The sequence below is a fragment of the Equus przewalskii genome, chromosome 19 (genome assembly GCF_037783145.1).
Source record: "Equus przewalskii isolate Varuska chromosome 19, EquPr2, whole genome shotgun sequence".
Taxonomy (NCBI): domain Eukaryota; kingdom Metazoa; phylum Chordata; class Mammalia; order Perissodactyla; family Equidae; genus Equus; species Equus przewalskii.
The window spans coordinates 38,802,988-38,827,284 of record NC_091849.1 but is presented as its reverse complement, the minus strand read 5'-3'; the positions used below and the strand labels follow the sequence as shown (position 1 = coordinate 38,827,284).

The window sequence follows — 24,297 nt, the reverse complement described above, 5'->3', positions numbered from 1 at the left end:
GAAGATACGTCCTGAAACCATAAAATTATCGAACTAAAAAGGATCTTTTCAAATACCATGTCATCTCAGACAAGGGAAACAAAAGAAAAAATAAACAAGTGGGAATTCATCAGACTAAAGAGCTCCTGCAAGGCAAAAAAAAAAACAAAAAAACAAAAAAAAACTAGAATCAAAACAAAGAGAAAACCTACCAATCAGGAGAAAATATTTGAAAATCATATATCTGACATGGGGTTAACCTCCATAATATATAAGGAACTCACACAGCTGAACAATAAAAAAAGAAACAACCCGATCAAAAAATGGGCAGAGGAGATGAACAGACATTTTTCCAAAGAAGATATACAGATGGCCAATAAACACATGAAAAGATGTTCAACAACACTAATCATCAGGGAAATGCAAATCAAAACTACACTAAGATACCACCTTATGCCTGTTAAAATGGCTATAATCACTAAGACTAAAAATAAGAAATGTTGGAGAGGGTGTGGAGAGAAGGGAACCCTCATACACTGCTGGTAGGAATGCACACTGGTGCAGCCACTATGGGAAACGGTATGGAAATTCCTCAAAAAGCTAAAAATAGAACCACTACATGACCCAGCTATCCCATTACTGGGTATCTACCCAAACAACTGGAAATCAACAATCCAAAGCAACATATGCACCCCTATGTTCATTGCAGCACTATTCACAATAGCCAAGACATGGAAACACTGACTGCTCATCAACTGATGATTGGATAAAGAAGATGTGGTGTATATATATATATATATATATAATACTACTCAGCCAGAAAAAAGGACAAATTCATCCCATTTGCAATAACATGGAAAGACTTAGAGGGAATTATGCTAAGCGAAATAAGCCAGTCTAAGACAGACAAACAGCAGATGATTTCACTCATATGTGGAATATAAACAAATACATGGACAAAGAAAACAGTTCAGTGGTTACCAGGGGAAGGGGGGGATGGGGGGTGGGAACAGGGGCTGAAGGGGAGCACTTATGTGGTGACAGTCAAGAAATAATGTACAATTGAAACCTCACATTGATGTAAACTATTATGAACTCAAAAAATCAGCAAAAAATTATATGTATGTACATATGTATATCATATGTATCATATGTATATGAATTACATATATATACATACACTCATACATGTTATTTTATATCTTTATTTCTTATCAGTATGTTGTGAGCATTTTATTGTCACTAAGTATTACTGGAGAATAGTTTTTAATGGTGGCACAGTGTTCCATCATTCTGATTCATCCTTGTTCATTCAACCACTACCCTTTTGTACATTTAAGACATTTTCAATTTTTCAATATTACAGATAGCACTAGATTAAACATCTTTGTATATAAATCTTGATGCATGTCTCTCAATATGTTCTTACGAGAAATTCACACATGTAAAATAGTTGGGACAAAACATACAAACATTTTAAAGATTTGTGATATATATATAATAAAGGGCTGCCAGTGTCTCCAGCTACAATGGAATGCTGTAACTCCCACCCACACTCTTCTCGTTTGTGCTTCAATTTTATTTATGGTGCTTTTTTTTTTTTTTTTTAAAGATCGGCACCTGAGCTAACAACCGTTGCCAATCTTCTTCTTTTTTTTTTTCTTTTCTGCTTTATCTCCCCAAACCCTCCCATACACAGTTGTATATCTTAGTTGCAGGTCCTTCTAGTTGTGGGATGTGGGATGCCACCTCAACGTGGCCTGACGAGCAGCGCCATGTCCGCGCCCAGGATCCGAACCCTGGGCTGCCGCAGTGGAGCGTGCGAACTTAACCACTCGGCCACGGAGCTGGCCCCTATGGTGCTTTTTTTAAAAAAAGATTTTATTTTTCCTCCTTCTCCCCAAAGCCCCCTAGTACACAGTTGTGTATCTTTAGATGTTGGTCCTTCTAGTTGTGGCATGTGGGACGCCACCTCAACACGGCCTGACGAGTGGCACTATGTCTGCGCCCAGAATTCGAATCGGCGAAACCCTGGGCCGCCAAAGCAGAGCACGTGAACTTCACCACTCGGCCATGGGGCCGGTCCCCCTATTTATGGTGCTTTCGACATACTGAAGTTTTAAAACTTCATCCAAACTCCCCATCTTGTCCCTCTGAGTTTGGACTCTGGTATTATGATTAAGAAAATCCTAGCCACCCCAATAGTATATAACTGTTCAACATATTATTTCGCAGCTCAATTTAAGCCATTTAAAACCTTAATCAACTTAGAATTTACTTTGGAGTTTACCGTGAGGTAAAATTCTTACCTTCTTCTAAAGTTAACCTGCTATCTCAACCCTTTATTGACTAATCCATTTTCCCTGCACTGATTTGAAATGTGAATCTTATCATAGACTAAGCTATTATGTATACTGGAGTCTAATTTGGGGCCTTTCATTTTGCTCCATTGATCTGTTTATGTACTCTGAGCCAGTTCCACACTGATTAAATTATTGGCCATTTGACAAAGTTTTAAAAATCTGATGGTGTTGGTTCCCATTATTCTTTTTCGTTTTCAAGCTTTCTTGGCTATTCGTGTACATTTATTGTTCCAGATGATCTAAGACCCCTCCACTATCCAATTAAAAAAAAATACTGTTGGAATTTCAATTAAACTTGCATTCAATTTATAGATTAATTTAGAGACTATTGACATCTTTACAGTATTGAATCTTTATACTGGCAATATAGTAACTCTCCATTTATTCTATCCTACTTTTATGACTCCAAGAAAGTTTTATAGTTTTCTTCTAATAAGCATTTTTAAAATTATTTGTTTTATTTTTGTTGTTACAGTGAATGGGATTTTTGCATTTTATTTTACAAAAATGCTCCATTGATTTTTAAAATATATTTATTTTGTGACCAGCCACCTTACTGAGCTATTAAATCTCTTAAATCTAATAGTTTTTCAGTTGATTCATTTGTGTTTTTCAGTTAGACAATTACACCGTCTGAGAGTAATAAAGATTTTTGTCCCTCCTTTCCAGTAGTTATATTTTTTATTTATGATTCTTACATCAGCTGTATCTTCCGCGACAATACTAAATAATAGTGGTGAGAGCAGACATCTTTATCTTCCTCCTGCCTTTAATGGGCATGTCTCCAGCTGTTCACCAGTGAGATGATGCTGTCATTTGAAGTTCATATTCACTATCGCATTAATAAAATATTCTTCTATTCCAACTTTTTAAAAGTCAAATACAAATAATTCCTTCTTAGCATCTATCAAGGTAATAATAAGATAGCCTAAGGAAAAGTTTTTCGCTCATTGTTGTAATGAGATTTCTTAATATTGTATCTTTCCTATATTCACCCTACTTGGTGCATTCCTACTTGGTCAAAGATTATTATTATTATTTTGCATGTTTTTTTTTTTAATGTCACACTGAATTCTTCCTGCTTGCATTTTAGTGAAGATCCTTACATTTATACTGATAAGTAGGATCAATCTGTGGTTTCTTTCTTTTATGCAATTACTCTCTTGGTCTGTTTGTGATATCAGGATAATGCGATTCCCCTAAAATAAAAAGGAAAATATATCCTCTTTTTCTAAGTCTGGAATGGAAGATAGCATATGAAAGTTTTAAAGGACTTACCAAAAAAATCATCCAAGGCCAGAGCCTTTGCTGATGTAGAAATTTTAAAACTTCTAATTTTTCTCCTCTTGATTATTTGTCTATTCAGGTTTTTCTACCTTTTCTGAGAAAATTTTGTAAATTTGTATTTTTCTACAAACTTGTCCATTTTAATGTTTATTACCATAATTACATACCATTCTCTTGTTATTTAAATTTTTTCATCTGTACACATCGTTATACCCATTTTCTCATTCCTACTCTTGTATAATTGTGGGTTTGCATTTTATGTGTTTGCTCTCGAAGTCTATTTTCAAACTATCCTTCCTCTGGGACCCCTTTCTCCCTCACCCAGGCTCCCAGGAGGGTTCTCATGTTAAATCCATCTGTTTCTCCCCGGTGCCCAGGCACCCACTGCTTTCGTGCAGAATGTATCTGCTCTGAATCTCTCACTGCAGACCATAACAGGCAACAGACGGTATCCATGGTGAGAGGTTTTCTTCTCCTCTCTTCCTACCAAAACTTATTTGACTTGGTCCCATCCCTCAAGCTGCTGTCTGGTAACTGGTTAATTGATCTAATAAACTCAGTGAGAGGGAACGAAAGAGAAAGACCACTGAAGCGGGAGTTGGAAGCCCTGGGATAAGCCCTGAATCAGATCTGTCACAAACTGCCTCCCTGGCCTCATCTCCAGACCTCAGTTTCCCCAGCTGTAAATTAAGGTAGCTGGTTTTCAAGATTTCCAGAGTCCTATTCACCCCAAGCATTCTATGATTATCTACTATCCAGTTATACAAATAAAATATTTCTAGTGAGACTAGAATAATATTCTGTCTACATAAGAGTTCCATTTTCACAGCTATTTTGGGGATTTTTAACCCAAAGTAGTGAACAGCCTGAGACCTCCTAACATTCCCAAAAATGATTTAGCAAAGAGTTCTTCATAAAATTCACTGGGTCCTTCAGTGTCACAATCAAATCTACTCTTTCACTATCCTAACAAAGTAACCAATAGAAACTTGAACAACTGGAATTGGAAAAACTAAAGTAGCAGCAAGAAATGAAAACACCGAATTGCCCAGCAAAGCAGTACGATAACATGTAGTAACACTAAAAGTGATCGCACAGTTCTGGCCTTATGTATTTATTTAATGTCATAGTTATAATTTCTCCCAAAAGAGACTTTGAATTTCCTAATTCTGTTGTTATACCCTTGTTCTCCAAAACAGCATCCTTTTGAGGTAACATCTGAAATGGTAACTCTAGTGGAATATGCCCTTCTTCTAGGAACAGTATCCCCTTCTAAGAAATGTCCTCCACTCTAGCTCCATATATGTGGCTCCTGCTGTGAACCCATGTCCACAGAAACAGTTCATTGACTGGCCCAGAAAGGAGCATGTGACCAATGCATATCTTCCCTGGATGTTTGAACTTGGGACCAAGAGAGTAAGGGCAGTTTCCCTGGGAGTGTCGCACTTTGAACTTGTGAGCAGTGAAGCCCACGAGCCACCAGAGGCTAAGAGAGATGATCACGTGGAGATCGGTTTGTGGCAAGACAGAAAAAAAGGAACTTATACACAGAGAGGGGTGGGGTATAGAAGCAGGGGGACAAAGATCCACAGAGGAGTAGATCTGAGAGAGGTTTGCAAACTACAAGCTGCGAGAAAGGCACACTCTTGGACCGACGCAGATGACTGGCACACTGCAGTAAACACCAGAGCAAAACAGCCTACTTTAAAGGTGGTTAATGGGGCTTAGCCATGAGCAGTTGCCAATAGAACCCGGGAGCTCTTTGCATTGGGCATCAGTGTTCAGTCAGAAGAATGCGACCATTCAAACATGGATCCATATAGAACAGGCAACAGTGTGGTGACAATGAACAGAGCAAAGTCAAGATGAGAAAAGAGGGAATGAACATAGACCATGCCACCATAAGCGAACGGTTTACAGTAAATTCTTAATGCAGAGGAACATGTGGCAAGTACTTGGAGATGACAGAATTGATTCTATATCATGTTTATGTTAACGATATAATAAACTCAGTGTAAGTTTTATTTCATAGGGCAGGTTTAGTGATTCATAATCAATCACTTTTATAATGTTTACAAAGACATGAATGAATTAACCCTTCATAGTATGGTCATAGAGACCTGAACCTGGACAATCCCAAACGGCAATTCCACCAACATTCAGATTTTCAGAGTATGGAGAGCAGATCAACAGCCCTCCTGTAAACAGCCACCCTTAGCAGGATGGCTTAATTCTATCAAGATGTGCTCTGCATCATGTAGGTCCTTGTCCTTTAGTCCTGCTGCCTCAGTCACTGCCCTCACAACTTGTGTGTTTACAACCTTCCCCTGGAATAACTTTCCTTCTACCTCCCACCACCCCACCTGGTAAAATTTTATCTACTTTTTAGATCCTACTCAAAGTATCATCAGTGTGATGCTTTCCCTTACACCCCATGCCGCCTGAGTAGCTCTGGATCTTGTAATCAGGCATGTCTACATAACTCTGTTACAGCAGTTGTCACATTGTCTTCTGTTATGCATTTACGTCTGTCTTTCCCAGCTATGCCGTACTCATCTCTGTACTCCCTGAATCTAGCACACTGGCTGTACTAAATGGTTATTGAATGAAAACATTAATGAATGAATCTCTAATTACTATGCACTACAGTAATGGTTATAGTTTTTCACCTTGTGATAAAACAGACTTTGTTGTAATTTTATATAGATATGGCAAAAAAATTTACTCCTGTATGTTCATTCTTTCTAGTCTGCTATTCATGTACCAGGGTCACCTGCTTATGACTTAAAAAAAAAAAAAACCAGTATATGGTAGATGAGTGTGTTCCTCTCTGCACAAAGATATCTGTATCACACCCTCCCTCTAGAAGATCTGAAAAGAGAGCAAAGAGGAAGGAGTGTAATATTTTTTCTACCTCAGTTTTATGGATATGTTTCTAAGAGTCAGTTATAAAATTACGAAAGGCAAATTTGAGGCAAAAATTTGGACGTTTTGCTAAATTTCACAGATTGCTGATCATACCCAGCTTCAGTTTCTTGGCCAAGGCGTCAATTTGAATTGTGGGATCAGATCCCATAGACAGGAAACATATCAGAGGTGTTCGTGTATCACTCTCTTCCCAAGTTTTCTCCAGATTTAAGATAACTGGTTCTGTGTACTTCTCCTCCAAAGAATCTGCAATATACTTTCTTGCTTGAAAAACAGTACGGTCTGGGCACCAAGACCTAGAAATTAATACGAGTTAGAGGAAAAAATTCAGTGTGTTCATTTTTTATTCTATCAAATTCTAAGCATGTAAAGAACATATTTAATTAGCAAAGGAAAAAAAAAAGCTAGTCTCCCTTATGCAGATCTGGGTAAGAGAGATGGCAAGGTTTTCTATCCCTGGGTGAGTGCAAATTTAACCATGTGGTTTTGGTGCTAGGCCTTGGCAAGAAATAGGGCAGGGCCGGCAACAACACGGTCTGTTGCCAATCTGGAAGGGAACTTAGACATCATCTGATCCAAGTGTCTCATTTTCAGAAGCAGCAGAAACTACCCTGAAGCTTCAACTAGTTAATTTTTACAAACACATCAATGATTATCTGAGTAACTGAGGGTGCCAGCTTCATGTAAGCAATTCCTCCCCCAAACTAATACACAGGAGCACATTCATTCTTTGACAAAGATTTATCAAGCGCCAACTGCACTTCAGCCCCATTCTGGGTGCTGAAGACTCAGCAGGAACACAAGGCGGACGAGGACAGGGATCTTCTGCCAGCTCCAGTGCACGATGGGGGCTGGCCTGCTGTGCACGCTGAAGCTCTGCAGTCTTCAAGGGATCTAACGTGTCAAAGGTGTCAAAAGCAGGCTGACCAGCAAGCATTGGTTTAATCCCATCTGTGAAGCCTAAAGTGTAGTAGGTTCTAAACACAGCAACGCATTACACAAATGTCATTTAATATTTGCTATTTTAGATCACAAACTCTACAGATTCTTATTTGCTAGTAGATTCCACTATTCATTTGACTTAGATTCAACTTAACAATGATGGATGAAAGAGAGAGACATCTATTCCAATAAAAACAAGTAGCCTTTTCATACTCTGTCGATCATGAGGTCACCATTGCTGACTGCTCTGATCACCATCAAATAGTGACAACATCCAGGAAACAACTTTTTCTAAGAAATGCAAGCTCAGGTGTATAACATTAGGAAAGACAACAACTACTCCGAAATAATTCTACATCTTTTTGATATTCTTTTGGTGGTCTCATCTCTCCCCAACTCCACTCTCCTGTCTTTCTCACTAATCACACACACACACTGATCTTTCAATATAGAATCCTTCTTTGAGGTACCAGATATTGAGAAAATGTGAAAAGTGAGAAGGAAAAGAAAAGAATCTTCTTCCTTAACAACAATTTCAAATTTTTGCCTTCTATTTTAATAGCTAAATCAGCATTTATACATTTCAATAGTACAACGTTCTTGGGCTTTTCCTCAGTTGAAATTGAATTTCAGCTTATAAACTAATTGCCTTATAATTTGGTAAGGTCTACTTTTTTTAAAGAAGTAAATTCAACAATAAATGATTCACTCAAAGGTAAATGATGAACAAAGTGAATGATGAGCATATTTTTCATATTTTTTTGCTAAAAGCACTATCATTAACATGTTGTCAAGATCCCTGCACCGTCACCATTTTATTTGCTTGTCAAGGAAGTAAAGAATTGCCATCCGAAACTGCAATTTAGAAGCACATACATTTCTTATAAGAACTACCATGATGGAGTGAAGTAAGCTCCCTGAGGGGCGATCTGTGATTTAATATAATGCGTGATGCTTCCAGGTCTGATAATCTCTCTTCTCACCTGATCAGTAAAAGTTTGCGGCAAGTATCCAGTGAATCATTATATCCATCCGGGATAATTTCTTCCTCTGGAGCATCTTTATCAAACCAGCTTTTCCACCCCTTCTCATTACGAGATATCTAAAATAAACAAGCCAATTAGCAAGCCATAGGAATTATGCAATTCGAATATACTGGGGAGGATTCCAAAAAACTTCTTTACAGGCAGATAACTTTTCAACATAACTGCACAGTTTACATTTTTCTTCAGAGTCAATGACTCAAATAACATGGATATTACTATTTCCTTTCAGTTTTCCATTGCTTTTCTACATTATTCACTAAATTTAGGACCATTATACAAAATTATACAAAATGATTTGGCAGAAAAAAAGCAGACCAGGGTTTCTCAGCCTCAGCACCACTGGCATTTGGGGCCAGATTATTTTTTGTTGAGGGGCCCGTCCTGTGCATTGCATGATGTCTAGCAGCATCCCTGGCCTCCACCCACTAGATGCCAGTAGCACCCCTCCCCCCAATTCCTGACAATCAAAAATGTTTCCAGACATTGTCAGATGCTCTCTGGGAGGTAGCACAAAGTTGCCCATGGTTGAGAACCACTGATATAGACCATTCTGATATCCAAACCTCTAAATGTTGACCTCTACTTAAAATAGTGATGGACGACAAAATCAAAGCTTTTATTTTCCTGGTGACCCTCCACCCTGAGACCTTAAACCTAGGAACAGAAGAAGCGTCTCCAAGAGCTGGTCTCAAATACCTGTTCTTTCAGAAGCAGGGAGAGAACCGCGGGTTTTCAGAGGCACTAAGAGGTGCTCCCTGCAGCCCGAGTACTGTTGAGACGGATTACAAAATTGTAGATTGGGAGCCTGGTGCTACTCCTCAGCAACAATCAGGCTGGATTATTTAGACGGTGTTTGTACGCATGTTTTAGAAGCCATGGTAAGCGCTGATGACAAACAGCAAATGCTCACATAACAGATATTACGTGCCAGACTCAAGGACTGTTCAATAACTGCCCAAAGTCCACATCAGGCAAACAATTCATCACATAGGATACAGACAGGGTGCAAATTAATAACAAAAGCAATTACTCTGTAACTCAGTTGCTCCAACTTTTTCCCTGGGACACCAAAGGATGGAGGAGGATTTCTGAAATGTTTCACAACTGCCATCTTTCCCCTGAAGATTGCATGGCTCTCCCTATTTGGCTGCTCCCAAAGCATCTGCCTGGCATACGGCTGGGAGGGCCTGGGTGCTGCTGCAGCGTCGCCCCACTGCGCTGGCACCTGCGCGCTGCCACCCACAGTGCCCCCTGCAGGCCTCCTCCACACTGGTGGCTGGAGAGAGGGCACAAGGAGAGAGTGCTTATTCCCGGCCTGCTGGCCTTCCACCTGCTAATTGTGACTCTACTGCAATAGAGTGTCTGGGCGACCTGCATCTGCGATGGTCAATGGGATAACTTCCAGCCCCTTAGCCGCCCACTTCCATTTCTTGGTCCTTTTTCTGGTCCACCACGTTGGCAAGACCACTTCCAGGTGTTAAACAGTTTGGCTTGTGATGCCAAGGCAGGGTAGTTGCTGTGTGAGGCTATTTTTGTTTCAATTCCTGACACCCACTCAGCTGGGAGATTGATCTCCTTCTACTTCCTCCCTTCCTTCCACAGACAGGCCAAACCAACGGCCGCCCGAGGACGGGTCCCTAGTGAACTTCTGCAACTCTCCTGAGAACGACTCCTCCCCTTACTCTAGCCCACTCAATGTAAAAGGAGTTGGAAAGAAACAACTCATGATGTCAGGGAAAGAGCATGGGGCCAAATTACAGCTTTGCCATTTATCGGCTATGAGGCCTTGAGTAAGTACTTAACCTCTCTGAATCTCAGTTTTCTCATCTATAAAGCAGGGTCAATACTACTTCCTTGCACAGTTATCTTTGTTGCAAAGTACTTATCCCACAGTTAGCAGTAGTAGCTCCCAGATTCGACACCACAGATACTGATAATCCAATGGACAGAGGCAAATCATAATGCACATCCCTATATCAACATAGTCTGTCAGCAGAGGGCACGGGTTTTGAGTGACATTTCCAGTGGTGCTTGAAGGTCTCCCTTACCCAGTCTCTGAGCAGACCCAGACCACTTTTTTTTCCCAAAGTATTTGCTTGGGCTTGGAGCACTCATCTATGGCTGTGCTACAAAACAAAGCTTACTGTCCACCACAGATGGAATCCAGGGACTGCATTGCATTGACTCTGATCCAACCATGGTTGAATAGGTAGGAGTCTACACAACGTTCCAGGAATACCACTACACTGGCACCCCTAGTATGCACTGGGCAGCGGGAGCGGGAGTGTGTGGAGGGGAGGGAACCCATGATGACAGCATGAGGCCCCTGCCAACTTATGGTCTACCTATTGCCCCATTTGTCCATCACCAGCAACTGCAAGAAAGATGACGGTCCGCATTTGACTCTGGGAAAATGCAGGCCCTCCAGCAGTGACAGGCAGCTGTAACCAACACACCCCAGTAATAAACAACTATCTTTATTCTGAGTCACATAATTGTTTTCCAGTGAGAGTTGAATCAACCACTAATCTACAATAACCAATTTGCATTTTCAAATAAGAAAAATGACAGTAAATCAGGACCTGTTACACCATTTCACCACTATACTTCACCATTTTACAAATCCTCCATATAAATGACTGATTTTTTTTAAAAGGATCTCAGCCTCTTAATTTGCCTCAAATTCAAATTTGCATAAATTATTTAATCACAGGAAGAAGTGAAAATGTAAAAACGTCAATAGTCTACAATAAAAGGGTCCACCCGCTGTTTCTGATTCTGACAGCGAGTCAAGCAGGCTGATAAATGACCCATGCCCACCACACGGTAGGAAAATGCAGTTGCCTGCACCTTGGAAAAGTTTCCTTCTGATACTCCTTGGTCCAAAATCTCCCCAGAGAACCATGACACCTTAAAGCTACACTATTGTGCTGCCTCCTTTGGGTGAAGGAATTGTCCCAGGAGGCCCCGATTAAAATGGCTGGGGGTATTTGCGTTTACAGATCTGTACTTTTCCCCAGCCCTTTATTACCTGGTTCATAATTTCCGCAAATTGTGGAAGTTTACTCAGCTCCACAAGATTCAGCCAGGTCATATCGAGGATCCAGCGAAACGGTTTGGGAGGGCAGGCTTTCAGATCCAGGGCTGCTCCCCCTGGGGAAAGGCGTCAGCGGGAATCAGGTCAGCTCGGGATCCGTTTTTAGGAATTTATTTTCCAAATGATAAAAACGATATAACCATATTGCAGGGAAAAAAGTTGGAAAATAATTACATTACAGAAAATGTGGTTATCTTTTTTGGGGGTATATTTCTTTCAAGTCTTAGTGTTTTGTTTACTGATTAATAGCATCTTATAAGATACAGATGGCAACTCCTTGTCATTTTTTCCTGCAAAGAATTTTTCTCAGGTGGTTACAGTTGTTTGCTTTTTTTACTGTCTTTTTAACAATCTGAAATTTACAATTTTGATACCAATGAACAGGTTGAACTTTTTCATGTGTGATTTTAAAAGTCACTTCTTGGTCAGTCATCACTCCTCCAGAAGTTTGATATTCCATACTATTTTTCACGAGGTCGAAAAGATGGATAGACAGATAGATGGAGGGAGGAAGGCAAAGAGGGAGGGAGGGATATAAAACATCTGCGGGTTTTTAAGGAGGTAACTAATGTTCAAATCATTTATTCATTCATTCATTTATTCAACAAATATTTATTGAGCACCCTCTATGTCTCCGGCATATTCCAGGCACGGGGAATAAAGCAGAGAAGACTGAACAGGGCCCCTCCTCTCACGGAGTCTAGTCACAGCACTGGATCGGATTTTGCAGCACGTCACACATCAAATGAGCAGACCCAACGTGACCGTCTTCCAGCAAGACACGTGATTATAGTTACAATGTCAAAATACCTCTATTGCATGCCTTTAGCAATGTTTTATCATAATAATACCAGCTCTCTTGTTTAATTCAGATGTATGCAAAACAGTGGTTCTTGACCTTTTAATTCCAATAATCCTCCTGAAGAACTCATCAAATCCCTTCACTTCACATACCAACCCTGGAGCAAGTGTGCACCTATTAGCTGTTACTTTCACATGAACTCTCTCTCTCTGTTTTGGAAGGTTTGGGTCCAATCCAACCTGGAAGGCAAGAGCAGACCCCCTCCCTAAGATGTCTTTTTTTGTCCATGGTTTACGACAAAAGAAAGTGATATCCTTCTAAAATAACCAGGCAGGAAAAACAGGTAGATCAATTACTCTACAACGCAGGATTGCCCCTGGTATCTATTTCATTTTTCAAAGTGTTCTGACATTCTCGGCCGACGAAGAAAGTCAAAGGCACCTTCCAAATATTGCAGAAGACAAGTAGGAATTGATACAAAGGCACAGTCACTCTTGGGAAATTAAACATTTCTGCTATGACAAATAAGTCTTTCTTCTTTCCCCCTTAAGTACTGAGTTCAAAATGATAAAAAAAAAAACCATCAGTGATCTAAGGGCCATGTTTGCTAACTTTGTAGAAAACATTAAAAACAAAGTCATACCATCTTTTAAAAAATAATTTGGTCAAAATGTAAGCCAGTTCAAAACTAATACAAACTGTACAATAAACCGGTTTGGGGATGTTTCTTTAAAAAAATAAACAAATAAATAAATAAATAAAATCTCTTTGCTGCTTAGCTGATTGTACCTCGGTCAACAAACCTATCATACAATCCTAAATTAACCTTCCTGAAGCACTGCTCTGTCCATGCTACTTTCCTGCTTGTAAAACATTCAATGGCTCCCTATTGTCAACTAAATTACATCCAAACTCCTCCCCCTGGCTCTCCTGACCCTATACAACCTGGTTCTCCCTGACTGTCCAGTTTGATGACTTGGGGTAACAGCTGTTGCTCTCAACACAACCCAGATATGCAGCCTTCTTTCTTTTTTTTTGTGACAAATCTAATCCCTCTCACAAATTCCCTGCCCACTGTGTTGCACTGTGTTTCTCAGTCTCCTCTGATTGACACATTTTCGGTCAAAGAATCCAGTCTCTTTCAGGCAGTGGCTCTGGTTTGGCTGGTTTGCTGGATGGGGAGAGGTGAGGTGGGTGGGACTGTGTCTTGATGGGGAGGATGCCTCAGATCTGCATGCTGCCCTCTAGCCTCGACTTGTCTCAGTCACAGGCTGGGATCCCTGTGCTGTATCCTCTGAGCTATGACAAATCCTGTCTGACTGATAGGGGCACTGGGCTGCTGTCCACAGAGATCGGTCCTTCGTCTCCAGTTACAAAGTCCCCTGCCTTTCGGCTTCTTGGTTTGCACCTCTGCTGGGCACCAGCCCTCTCAAGACTTCCATGTCCACACTCCTGCTGTCAAACCTCAGGCTTATCCACCTAGCCACGCCCCTCCCCAATGCTGCAACACAATAGGATGTGGCTCTGGGCAGAATACAGGGGCATCTTCTATCTGGATCTTTCTTGAGCATCCTTCTCTGCTTACCCGAGGTTCTGCCTCAGGAGACAGGAAGAGACAGAATCTTTGCATCTGACCTCCTTCCACCTCTGGCTTCCTTGTCCTTCCCATGACCCGCTGTGGACCAAGGGGCCAGGTTTCCTACTGCTTTCTGTATCATATCTGTCTCTTTCCCAGGAGCCTTCCTGGCAAATGGGATTCAGGAAGCAAAGCCAGCTCACTGATAAGGAAAGATTCAAAAGTGTGCTTCCCATCCCACTTACGCTCCACAGATACAAAGCTTCCCTGAGTTATGAGGCCCAGTTTGCTCCATCTGCTGCCTAGATTCCCACAGGCTTCAATGTCCCCCTCCCCACTGCCTAGTGCCCCAAACACTAAGGATGTGGCCCCAAGTCCAAGTGAGAGCTTCAAGGTGACTGAGATGAGTCAAAGTAGCTTTCTAGATGTGATAAATCCGGGCTTACTTTATTGAGTGTCACAGAGACCACAAGCCGGGACATGTGAGCCCTCCTCTGTGGAGCCTGCCCCGCCTGCCCCTGGTGGTACTTATCACTTCCCCTCTGGGCCCCACAGCCTGTTGTACATGGAGGTACCCGGCGATGGCTGTCTGAGGTCACACAGCTAGTCAGTGGCAGAGCCCAGTCTGTCACCCTGGTTCCTAGTCCACTGCACGCTCCCGCCTTACTCCTGCGTACATTTAAAGACTCCCTTTTCTCCAGGTGTATTAGACTCGAGAAAAAATATGAACCAGATGACAGATTCCGATTTCCTTTGAACTACAAGAAATAAAGAAAGAAGAAATTTTAGAGATTATGCGAATCTGTTTGCAAAGTTTCTGCAATAGCAATTTAACCTGGATCTGAGGAAGACAGTAACTAAAGCAGAGAAAAAAGAACGATAAAGTACGAAGAAGTTATAGTTTACTGCCTGTTTGTTATAAATCGGATGTTGAGATAAAAGAGTATCACGTCCTATCACCTTGCAGTCTGAATTTGGAAATATTCGACACCTACTTCCTAAATAGTCTCTTTCATTCCCATGGCTGTGGTTGTTATTTCTAGGCCCTACCTTGGCAGCTGTCTGACTTCTAATTTGTCTGGCCTGTCCTTTCTAAGCATCTGCTGGCTATTTCAAATGCAACATGTCTGTGTAGTCACCAGAGCTGTTCGAAAACACTCAGATTCCCTCCTTCTACGCACATGGGGGCACTGCCTTTCCCTGCTCTCTCTGAAGTTCCATGTGGCCGTGCGTCTTGCTTTGGCTGATGAACTATGAGCATCAGTGACACATGTCACTTGTGGCGTAAATTTTAAGAGCCAGCACTCAATCTGCCACATCTTGTCCCTCTGCCCTAGTAATTATGGCAGCCATTTGGATTCCTGGGCGACCATGACAAGCATGTCAGAAAGAGAGTGAACGAGAAGTATATCTCTGTTGTACTAGCCATTGAAATTTTGGGACTGTTTTTCTGGCCACAAAACCTGGCCTAACCTGACTGAAACTAGGTCCCCAAATCACACTCGTTATAACCCCATTCCAACACTCCTCAAACTAGCTCCTCTTCCAACCAACCAGATCAGAAATCTCCACAGAGACCAGAAATCTTAGACTCATTTCTGACCCCTCTCTTAACTGATACATCTAGTCCATTGCCATTTTACTTCTAGGATCTCACATACCTTTTCTTCCTTCATGTTCCCATTATTTCTACCCTAGGTTATGAATGCGTTCATTACCTGCGGTTGGGAAGATTACAATAGACTCCCCTGAACCTCTTTTCTCTAATCTACACATCTGCCAGAATAATCTTCCTAAAGGACAATAAAAGCTTCCTAATGGACCGCATCATCACTGTACACAACTTGTTTCTTACCAGATCAAGAAAATCCTTACAAGCCAACCCTGGGGGCCTACTGGTTAAGTTCCGTGCACTCTGCTACTGTGGCCTGGGTTTGGTCCCTGGGCACAGACCTACACCATTCATCTGTGAGCAGTGGCTCACATACAAAAAGAGGAAGACTGGCAGCAGATGTTAGCTCAGGGCTAATCTTCCTCAGCAAAAAATGAAAAGAAGAGATAAGAAAATCCTTCCTCTAGGAATCAAGGCTCAGCAATTTAAATACTCCACTCATTTCTGTTCTCACGCTGTGCTGTTTCAGCATGGTATGTTTTCTTCATTTCTACCTGTCCTTCAGGGTCCATTTCAAAAGCTACTTTCTCCTTTTGGGGGAGAGAGGCAGCCAAAAAAATGATTTATTAAACTATATACAAAGAGCAAAAAATATAAGGAAAAGATTGTAACATTTTTCCCATGTATCAGACAATCTGAAAAATTCACAGCTTAACCTGCTAAGGTATATTTTCCAAGGAGCTTTTATTGATCCCACCAACCACATGTAATCTCTCCCTCTTTTTAGAGGTAACACTTTGTTGTTAGCTCTCTTATAACACATAGGTTATTCTGCCTTGTTTTGCGGTTATTTTTTTTTAAAGATTTTATTTGTCCTTTTTCTCCACAAAGCCCCCCAGTACATAGTTGTATATTTTTAGTTGTGGGTCCTTCCAGTTGTGGCATGTGGGATGCCACCTCAGCATGGCTTGATGAGCGGTGCCATGTCCAAGCCCAGGATCTGAGCTGGCGAAACCCTGGACCACTGAAGCAGAGTGTAAGAACTTAACCACTCGGCCACAGGGCAGGCCCCTGCAGTTATTTTTTGAGTTATCTTTAACCCCATTATGAGACTGTTATTTCTTTTAAAGCAACGTCTGGTTTACCCTTGTATTTGAAACACTAGCATGGTAGGTTTGCATAGCATGTGCTCAATAAATACCTGTTTAGCTGAATTGAATGAAAATACCACTATTTTGTCTTCTTAATTATACTTTTAACACGAAGATAAGTAATGAATAGGATTAACTTCACATGTGAAATACAAGTATGCCTTTTTCGCAGTCTTTTAAAGTCATTATACTCCCTCGCTTAAGGAATTGCCCTCTTGCAATAGCAAGCTCATGGCCAGCATCACTGTTCCTCCTTTTGGCATTCGGGCCTCCTAGTCATGGGCAACAATGATCAAACTTAATTTATATATAACTCAAAATCACAGAGTTAACAAAGACCTGAAGTAAGTCATCTTGAGTAACGAGAGCAATGGAAATAAAACAAAAGAAAAGGAGATATGAATCAAGAACTTCACTTTCATTAGAACATAATTCCTCTACTGTCTTATAAAAACGGATCTACAGGTCATCAAAGAGCATCTCAAAAGCAATATCCTTTGCATATCACATCCATTTCCAAACCCTTCACCTTTAATGAGAGCCTGAAACTCTTTGTGCTTCACTGTCCCTCGCTGAAGATCGATCTTCAAGGTCATGAGGAGGACAAAGAGGAATTTGTGGTTTTCATACAGGCCTCTGACAGAGTATGTAAAAACTTCGTATGTCAGATACTCAATAATGTTTGTAATTCTCTTTTGAGGTAGTGGAGACTTCTCAGATCTGCAATACATTTTAAAAATCAGAAAAGTAAAAAGACATTTCTAAGAGAGTGGGAATACAAACAAAAATTTTAAGGGATTGCTCTGGGGGAAGGGAGTGAGGCCCCACCTGGCCATAGATTGGTCAAATAACTTCAAGAACTGGGCCAGCGAGGTCTGGTACATGATGTTGACCATGCTCATCTCTGTGATGAGAAAGTAGAGGATGCTTCCACGGGTGGCCGCAGGCCGGAACTCCTCCTGAGCCATGTTAATCTTGATCTCTGTTTCTGCAGCCACGTGTAGCTTTTCACTTACTTCAGCCGCTGTGTGCTTGGTGGTTCGGAGGACACCAATGAGAGATTCATCATCTACCAAGGAACCTAAAACCCAAACAGGAAAACTGTAGAACACAAGATGAGAAAGGCGCAAAGCGAGATGTGTCACTTCTGAAATCATCCCGCGAATTTTCAACTCTGCTTCTTCAAAGCACAAAGAGCAGAATCTTAAGACACTGAAAGGCTTCTAGTCCAACTACCATCTGATGCCTGAGTCCTTCTAAATGTGCCTGTAGACGGTTTATCCCCCACTCTGCCTGAAAATCTGCAAAAGACAATTCTCAAGCAGCCGCATGGCTGGTCTTCAAATGTCTCGACAAAATCATGTCTCCATGCACTGCCAGTGGTTTCAGCTGTTCCATATGTGACACAGCTTTCACCTCCATTATCATCCTGATGGTTCCCCTCAAAACGTCAGAAGCTGAGCTGATCCCAATGTTACACACCAGCTTTCAGTTGAACGGCACACTCTCCACTCCTCCTGTTTTAGTACGACAGTCCTTGCCACCAAGAACTCTGAGCCCTCTACAGTCTCTGACAAGAGTAAATAGGGAGAAAGTACAAGCGTCTTGCCAGGAAGACAAATCCTAATTGTATTTTTAGTTTTACCGTTCATTACTATTTTTAATAGAAATAACACATCTACGACAATAAATTCAGTTTTAAGTTACAGAAAGACACTTGGGACGTGCTGAGCTAATGGTCATGATATCTGCAGATGGCAGTGCCCTGGCCTACGCTAGAATTCTGGATGGCAGGTGAATGCTACGGGAAGGTGCTGAGTTACTCTGATGGGCATGCCACGTCTACTAGGGAAGTCCAAATTCCAATTAACCTCACAGGAAAGAGATCTTGATCCAGCACACTCCTGGCTGGATCAGGGGAGGAGTCCTCAGCTCTCCTTGCTAATATTCAGAATGCCCAGGGGTATCCAAATGACTGGGAGAAGTCACTGGGCCAAGAGTCTGAACTTCACCAGCACAAGCAGCGCAATTAGGGCAGATGGCTTTTCCCGGTGGTCACCTTAAAGGTGGTGCTAGAGACTGTCGTGAGAGTAATGCATAACGTACGCCCAAGAATTGAAGTGCTATTGGGAAGTACTCATTATTAGACTGCTAATAAATGGTAGAACTTAGGTTACCGTAATTTGCCTACTATAGAACAATATAGTGTTTGTTGATTTATTTTCCTTGGACAAAGTATTCTTATATATTGAGAGAGAGAGAGCACATCCCCAAATCAGGGCATGGTACAATGACCCGACTGTCCAGAGGAGAACCCCTCCCTGACCTCTGAGTGGGAGGTCAAGTCAAGTCAAGCAGAGAACAAGCTGGGCCTTGGGTGCTCAAGTGCCTCTGACATGGATTACACACATCCTAACCCACTGTGGAAACTGCATTTTAATATCAAATGAAAGAGTCAATCTAAAAAAAAGAAAAATAGATTGAGCACATTAGTTTCCTTTAGGCAAGCAAATTAGCCTATTATGAGTTACCTAGCTGTATTGGGAGCCCTTATTTTTCTCATGAGAGAGCAATTATATCAAGAAATCTCTGTTATTCTCAAATGCTCAGACTCTGCTAATTCAGAAATCAGATTCTCTGCGGTCTCTCTTTAATGTCTAGATGGAAATTGCCTCCCCTTGTTTGTGCATTGATAACTCGACTATTTCCCAACATCTGTAATCATGAGGACACTGAAAAGAGGGTACAAGAAAGCCTTATTCAGAAGCCATTATTTGATTACTCCTAATAGCACAATACCTTTTGTAGCGCTCAATTTGTAGAGGAGGTTATCTTCAAGTTCTTTCATCTTTCGCTTATTAAAAGTCACATCCTCCAAAAGTTTAACCCTCTCAGACTCTAACTCCTGTTATTAAGAAACAAAAAATAGCATCAGAACTGTAATTACCAGTTATAATGGCAAATTCAATGTACTAGTGTTTGTTATCAATTTTTGAAAGTTTAAACCGAAGTGCCTTCCGAATGACAGAAGAAATTACTATCATTAGTCAAATCTATCTGTATTTTTGTTTCTCTGAACAATTTTTTAAAATTATGCCCACGAGCATTAAATTTCCATAGCACTTACACTGGCATGCATGAGATAACGCTGCTAAAATAATTTTGCCCCTTATCCCCTGCTCTAAGCTTACTTAAGTCAGAGTGTCCCATTCTCTTGGCCCTGTCCCCACACTGCCTTTGTGAGAAATGCTAACTTTATTTGCAGTCAGAAGGCATTAATATCAAGAAACCAAGAGGCGACCCAAGCCAAAAGTAAGCTCTTAGCTTGGGACCTGCCTCTAGGCACACCAGGTGCCTGGTTTGGCATAGCCAGTTGCCAATACGAATCCATTTTCCATTATTTTGCAGCCCCTTCTATCAGAGGGGCTAAACTGGATGTTTGGAAGGTACATCTTATTCTACATAAATGACGTAGTTTTCAAGTTATATTTTGAAAAAAACTTCAAGCTTTCAGAAAAGTTGCAAGACTGATACAATGAGCTCTCATTTACCTTTCACCTAGATTCACCGAATAACATTTTTCTTTATCTCTCTCTATATAAAACATTATCATTATTGTTATTATTATTATTGCTGAACCATTTGCAGGTGTCATGATGCTTTACCCCCAAAACTTGAGCAAGTCTCTTAAGTGCGCCAGGCCATTCTCTTACAAACCATAGTGCAGTTTTCAAATTCAGGAAATCTAACATAAACATAATACTCTTGCTAAATACAGAGTAAATTGAAATGATCTCAATAGCATTTTTATAGCACTTTTTCCTCTAATTTTATGCATAATCACATATTGTACTTAGAATTACGTTAAAAAGTGTTTTTAAACTACTTATTTGAGAAAGTTTCTTTAAAAACTGCTTCAGAAATTCCATCAGTTTGAGAAAGTCTTCCTAAACCAATTCATCGATCAAAAGCCGCAGCACAGCATTCATATGTGCATCTCCTGCGGCTCACATCACAGTCTGTGTGTAGATTATGTCACTCCAATTAGATCTTGTGCATCTAGGGAGCAGGAGCTGGTCCTGTTCATTTTTGTATTCTTGACAGCACTTATCTTGAGGCTCAACCCAGCAAATATTTGCTAAATTGAAGTGTGCTGAATTTAGTTCAATAACTTTATTTTACTTCTAGGAAAACTGAGCCAGAAATATGAATTCCAAATAGCATCCCAGTATAATATGCACAGCTAGTTTCAGGGAGAGACAAGTCTAATACTCTTCTTCCCCAACTCCAAGACTAGTGTACAAAGCCATTGCATGATCAGATTTGCAGTATTTCATGGGGTGGCAATGAAGATCATGGCTTTATTTGCGGGGGAATAGCTAATGAACTGGTTTCACTAAAATAGTCATCCCTGGGTGGCAGTAGAGGAACACATGGACAAAATGAAATCATGTTTGCTTCCTTTCCAGTATGATATGGAAAAACAAGCATCATGGTCCAGTGGACACTTGCGAGTCTTACAGAACGACCTGTAAAGCTTATCTAGGAAGCATTGGCAGGGTGAGAAGTCCATGTGGTCATAGAGGTTGAGACTCTGTTCTCTCTGGTCTCCATTTGTTCATGTGTACAATGGGGGTGTAAAAGCAGGATTGTTAGGAGAGTTAAGCATCCAGGTCAGGATGTCCTCCTGCAGATTAAGTGTGTGCATTTTGCTTTGTCCAGCAAGGTTGATATGAGCATCTTAGCACATCTCTTGAAGAGGAAGCTAGGCCCTAGAAAAGTGGGTGTTGGGCATTCCGGGGACATGGAGTATAGCCTACCTTAGACAGTGGAGGGGCCTGCCATACAGAAGCTAGCGCAGCCTGCATAGGGGATCTGGACCAGTGAGGAATCATCTCAGAACAGACCAAGAGTACTAGTTAGAACATGAAGGAATGACTAATTTTCAACAGTTGACACCTCATGGCCTCAAAAGGTGATGGAGGCAATGAATTGAGGGGCCCATGCTCTCTGCCTGGCTGTGGAAGTGGGACAGATTCCCTTTCTGGATTGCATAAACCCAGCACTGTTTACTGGAAATGGAGATCAAACAGCTAATGAGAGTGGAAGCTGAACACTCCCCTTTCACTCCACCCTTTCCTTTCAAGGGCTGCCTCGAGTTAACCACCTCTATTAACCAGGTGGAATTTTACTTCTTGTTTTACTGAGTCTCTCAATGTCTTTGGTGTCAGTATCATTTGTCTTTCCCTTCTTGAACGTCTTTCTTCTGTGTTTGCGGTCAACTGTTCATCTCTCTCCCTTTCCCTCCTTCCCACACGTCGTCCTCAGCCATTCTGTTCCTCACCCTCCAAGTTTGTCTCTCTGCTCTTATTTCTAAACTTGCCTTTCCTTGAACCCTTAATCCTAAAATTAATTTTATTTAAGCCAATATAAACTTTCTCGGATTTTACACAAATATATTTTATGTATGCAAATATATATAATTATATTTTATGCAAAAATTTTAATGTTTTCTAAGCTTTATCTTAAAAATTAGTTTAATCTTCTATCAGTCTCTTAAAATCTTCCAGTTTTAAGTTGTTCTTTGTTTTATTAGAACCCTAAATTTATACTTAATTAATTTCCCTGCTTTATTGCAAATTCCATTTAATTAAAATGAAAGTACGAAATCAGAAATCCCAAGAGTCCCTTGCACCCCTATGTTCATCGCAGCATTATTTACAATAGCCAAGACGTGGAACCAACCTACATGCCCAGAAATTGATGATTGGATAAAGAAGATATGGTATATATACACAATGGAATACTACTCAGCCATAAACAAAGACAAAATTGGCCCATTCGCAGCAACGTGGATGGACCTCGAGGGTATTATGTTAAGCAAAATAAGCCAGTCAGAGAAAGACGAACTCTATATCACTCCACTCATAGGTGGAAGTTAACATATTGACAAGGAGATCTGATCGGTGGTTACCAGGTAAAAGGGGGGGTGGGGGGAGGGCACAAAGGGGGAAGAGGTGTACCCACAACATGACTAACAATAATGTACAACTGAAATCTCACAAGGTTGTAATCTATCATAACATTAATAAAAATAAAATGAAAGTACGGCTCCCTATATCACTAGATTATTAGATTGTAGTAGCTGAAACTACAACAGTGGCAATAATACTCATTCAGAGCAATTTCTTTTTCTCCAAGATCATTATTTTATTGAATCTTTCAGGTATACCGAAAACCATCCAACCATACGACTATAGATATGAAAGTCAATATACCCAAAGGTTTAAAGACAGAAATAGAAAGAGTGGTGTGACAGGTGAGTGTGTGTGTGTTTGTATGTGTGTGTGTGTGTGTGTGTGTGTGTGCACGTGCAGGGCATGTTTTGGGTTGAAGGAGAAGTGAGTCAGTTACATGATTTCTTGAGAGGACTTGAAATTGTAAAACAAATATTGATGTTAACAAAGGCAAATAGGATTTGCTTAATTTTGTTGCTTTCCCATACACTTAACAATTTCCCAGGCCATTTTAAACATTTATTATAATTTACTATCAGCAGAAGTTCTTTCCCTTGAGAAATTATTACCTGTTTCTCTGTTAGAATCACTCTCCTTAGTAGCTGATTCTCAAGTCCTTTCATGGTGACGGTGAAATCAATGACTGACGTTTTAGCGTTGATCTCAGGGGTGAAGGCAGGGTTTGGTAACTTCGTCGTAATATAAAGTTTAAATGTATCCATGACATCGCATTCCTTGTCACCGACCTTCACCTACATCGATTCAAACATAAAATTAAAGACAGCATAAAGGACAGGACAAAAATTTCGGGTTCAATTTAGGAAAGCATTTATCAAAGGTCAGTGCCTGAAACTTGAATGAATTGCAAAGGAAAGACGCAAAATTTTCATCACTGATCTTCAATAATAAAGCCTATTCCTTTAGAATCATTTAGATTTGTAGCCCTGCCCGATGATGTTTTTACCCATGATACCAAGCAAATTAAGTGAAAAAATTATCCAAAACAAATGTTGAATAGAGGAAAACTCAAGGGGCCAGCCCAGTGACGCAGCAGTTAAGTTCACACGTTCTGCTTCAGCAGCCCAGGGTTCGCCAGTTCGGATCCCGGGTGCAGACACGGCAATCGCTTGGCAAGGTATGCTGTGGTAGGCGTCCCACGTATAAAGTGGAGGAAGATGGGCATGGATGTTAGCTCAGGGCCAGGCTTCCTCAGCAAAAAGAGGAGGATTGGCAGCAGATGTTAGCTCAGCGCTGATCTCCCCCTGCCCCCCCCCCCAAAAAAGGAAAACTCAAACACATCCAAGACTTGACTGTTTTTCCCAACGTGAGGAAACTGTTTCCTACCATGGAAATTTGCCATGTTTATAGGAAGTGTTATTTCTTTTTGCATTTCACAAGCATATCTGAAGCATTCTGACGACAGAAAGGGTTAATGAAATTTTCAAAGAAAAAAATGCCAACTTTTTCTCAGAAAGAGAACATTTATCCTAAACAGTA

At 40.8% G+C, this 24,297-nt stretch overlaps 1 protein-coding gene across 1 annotated transcript in view; it reads right to left on the bottom strand.

Annotated features, from left to right (window-relative positions):
• Window positions 1-24,297, bottom strand: part of DNAH8 (dynein axonemal heavy chain 8) — a 283,921-nt gene that overhangs the window by 58,912 nt on the left and 200,712 nt on the right. The window contains exons 76-82 of the mRNA XM_070586021.1: window positions 23,370-23,552; window positions 19,583-19,688; window positions 17,612-17,864; window positions 17,313-17,503; window positions 11,577-11,698; window positions 8,483-8,601; window positions 6,651-6,853 (exon numbers count right to left, since the gene is read on the bottom strand). Of these exons, the coding sequence (XP_070442122.1) occupies window positions 6,651-6,853; window positions 8,483-8,601; window positions 11,577-11,698; window positions 17,313-17,503; window positions 17,612-17,864; window positions 19,583-19,688; window positions 23,370-23,552 (1,177 nt within the window). The remainder of the gene's footprint in view (window positions 1-6,650; window positions 6,854-8,482; window positions 8,602-11,576; window positions 11,699-17,312; window positions 17,504-17,611; window positions 17,865-19,582; window positions 19,689-23,369; window positions 23,553-24,297) is intronic.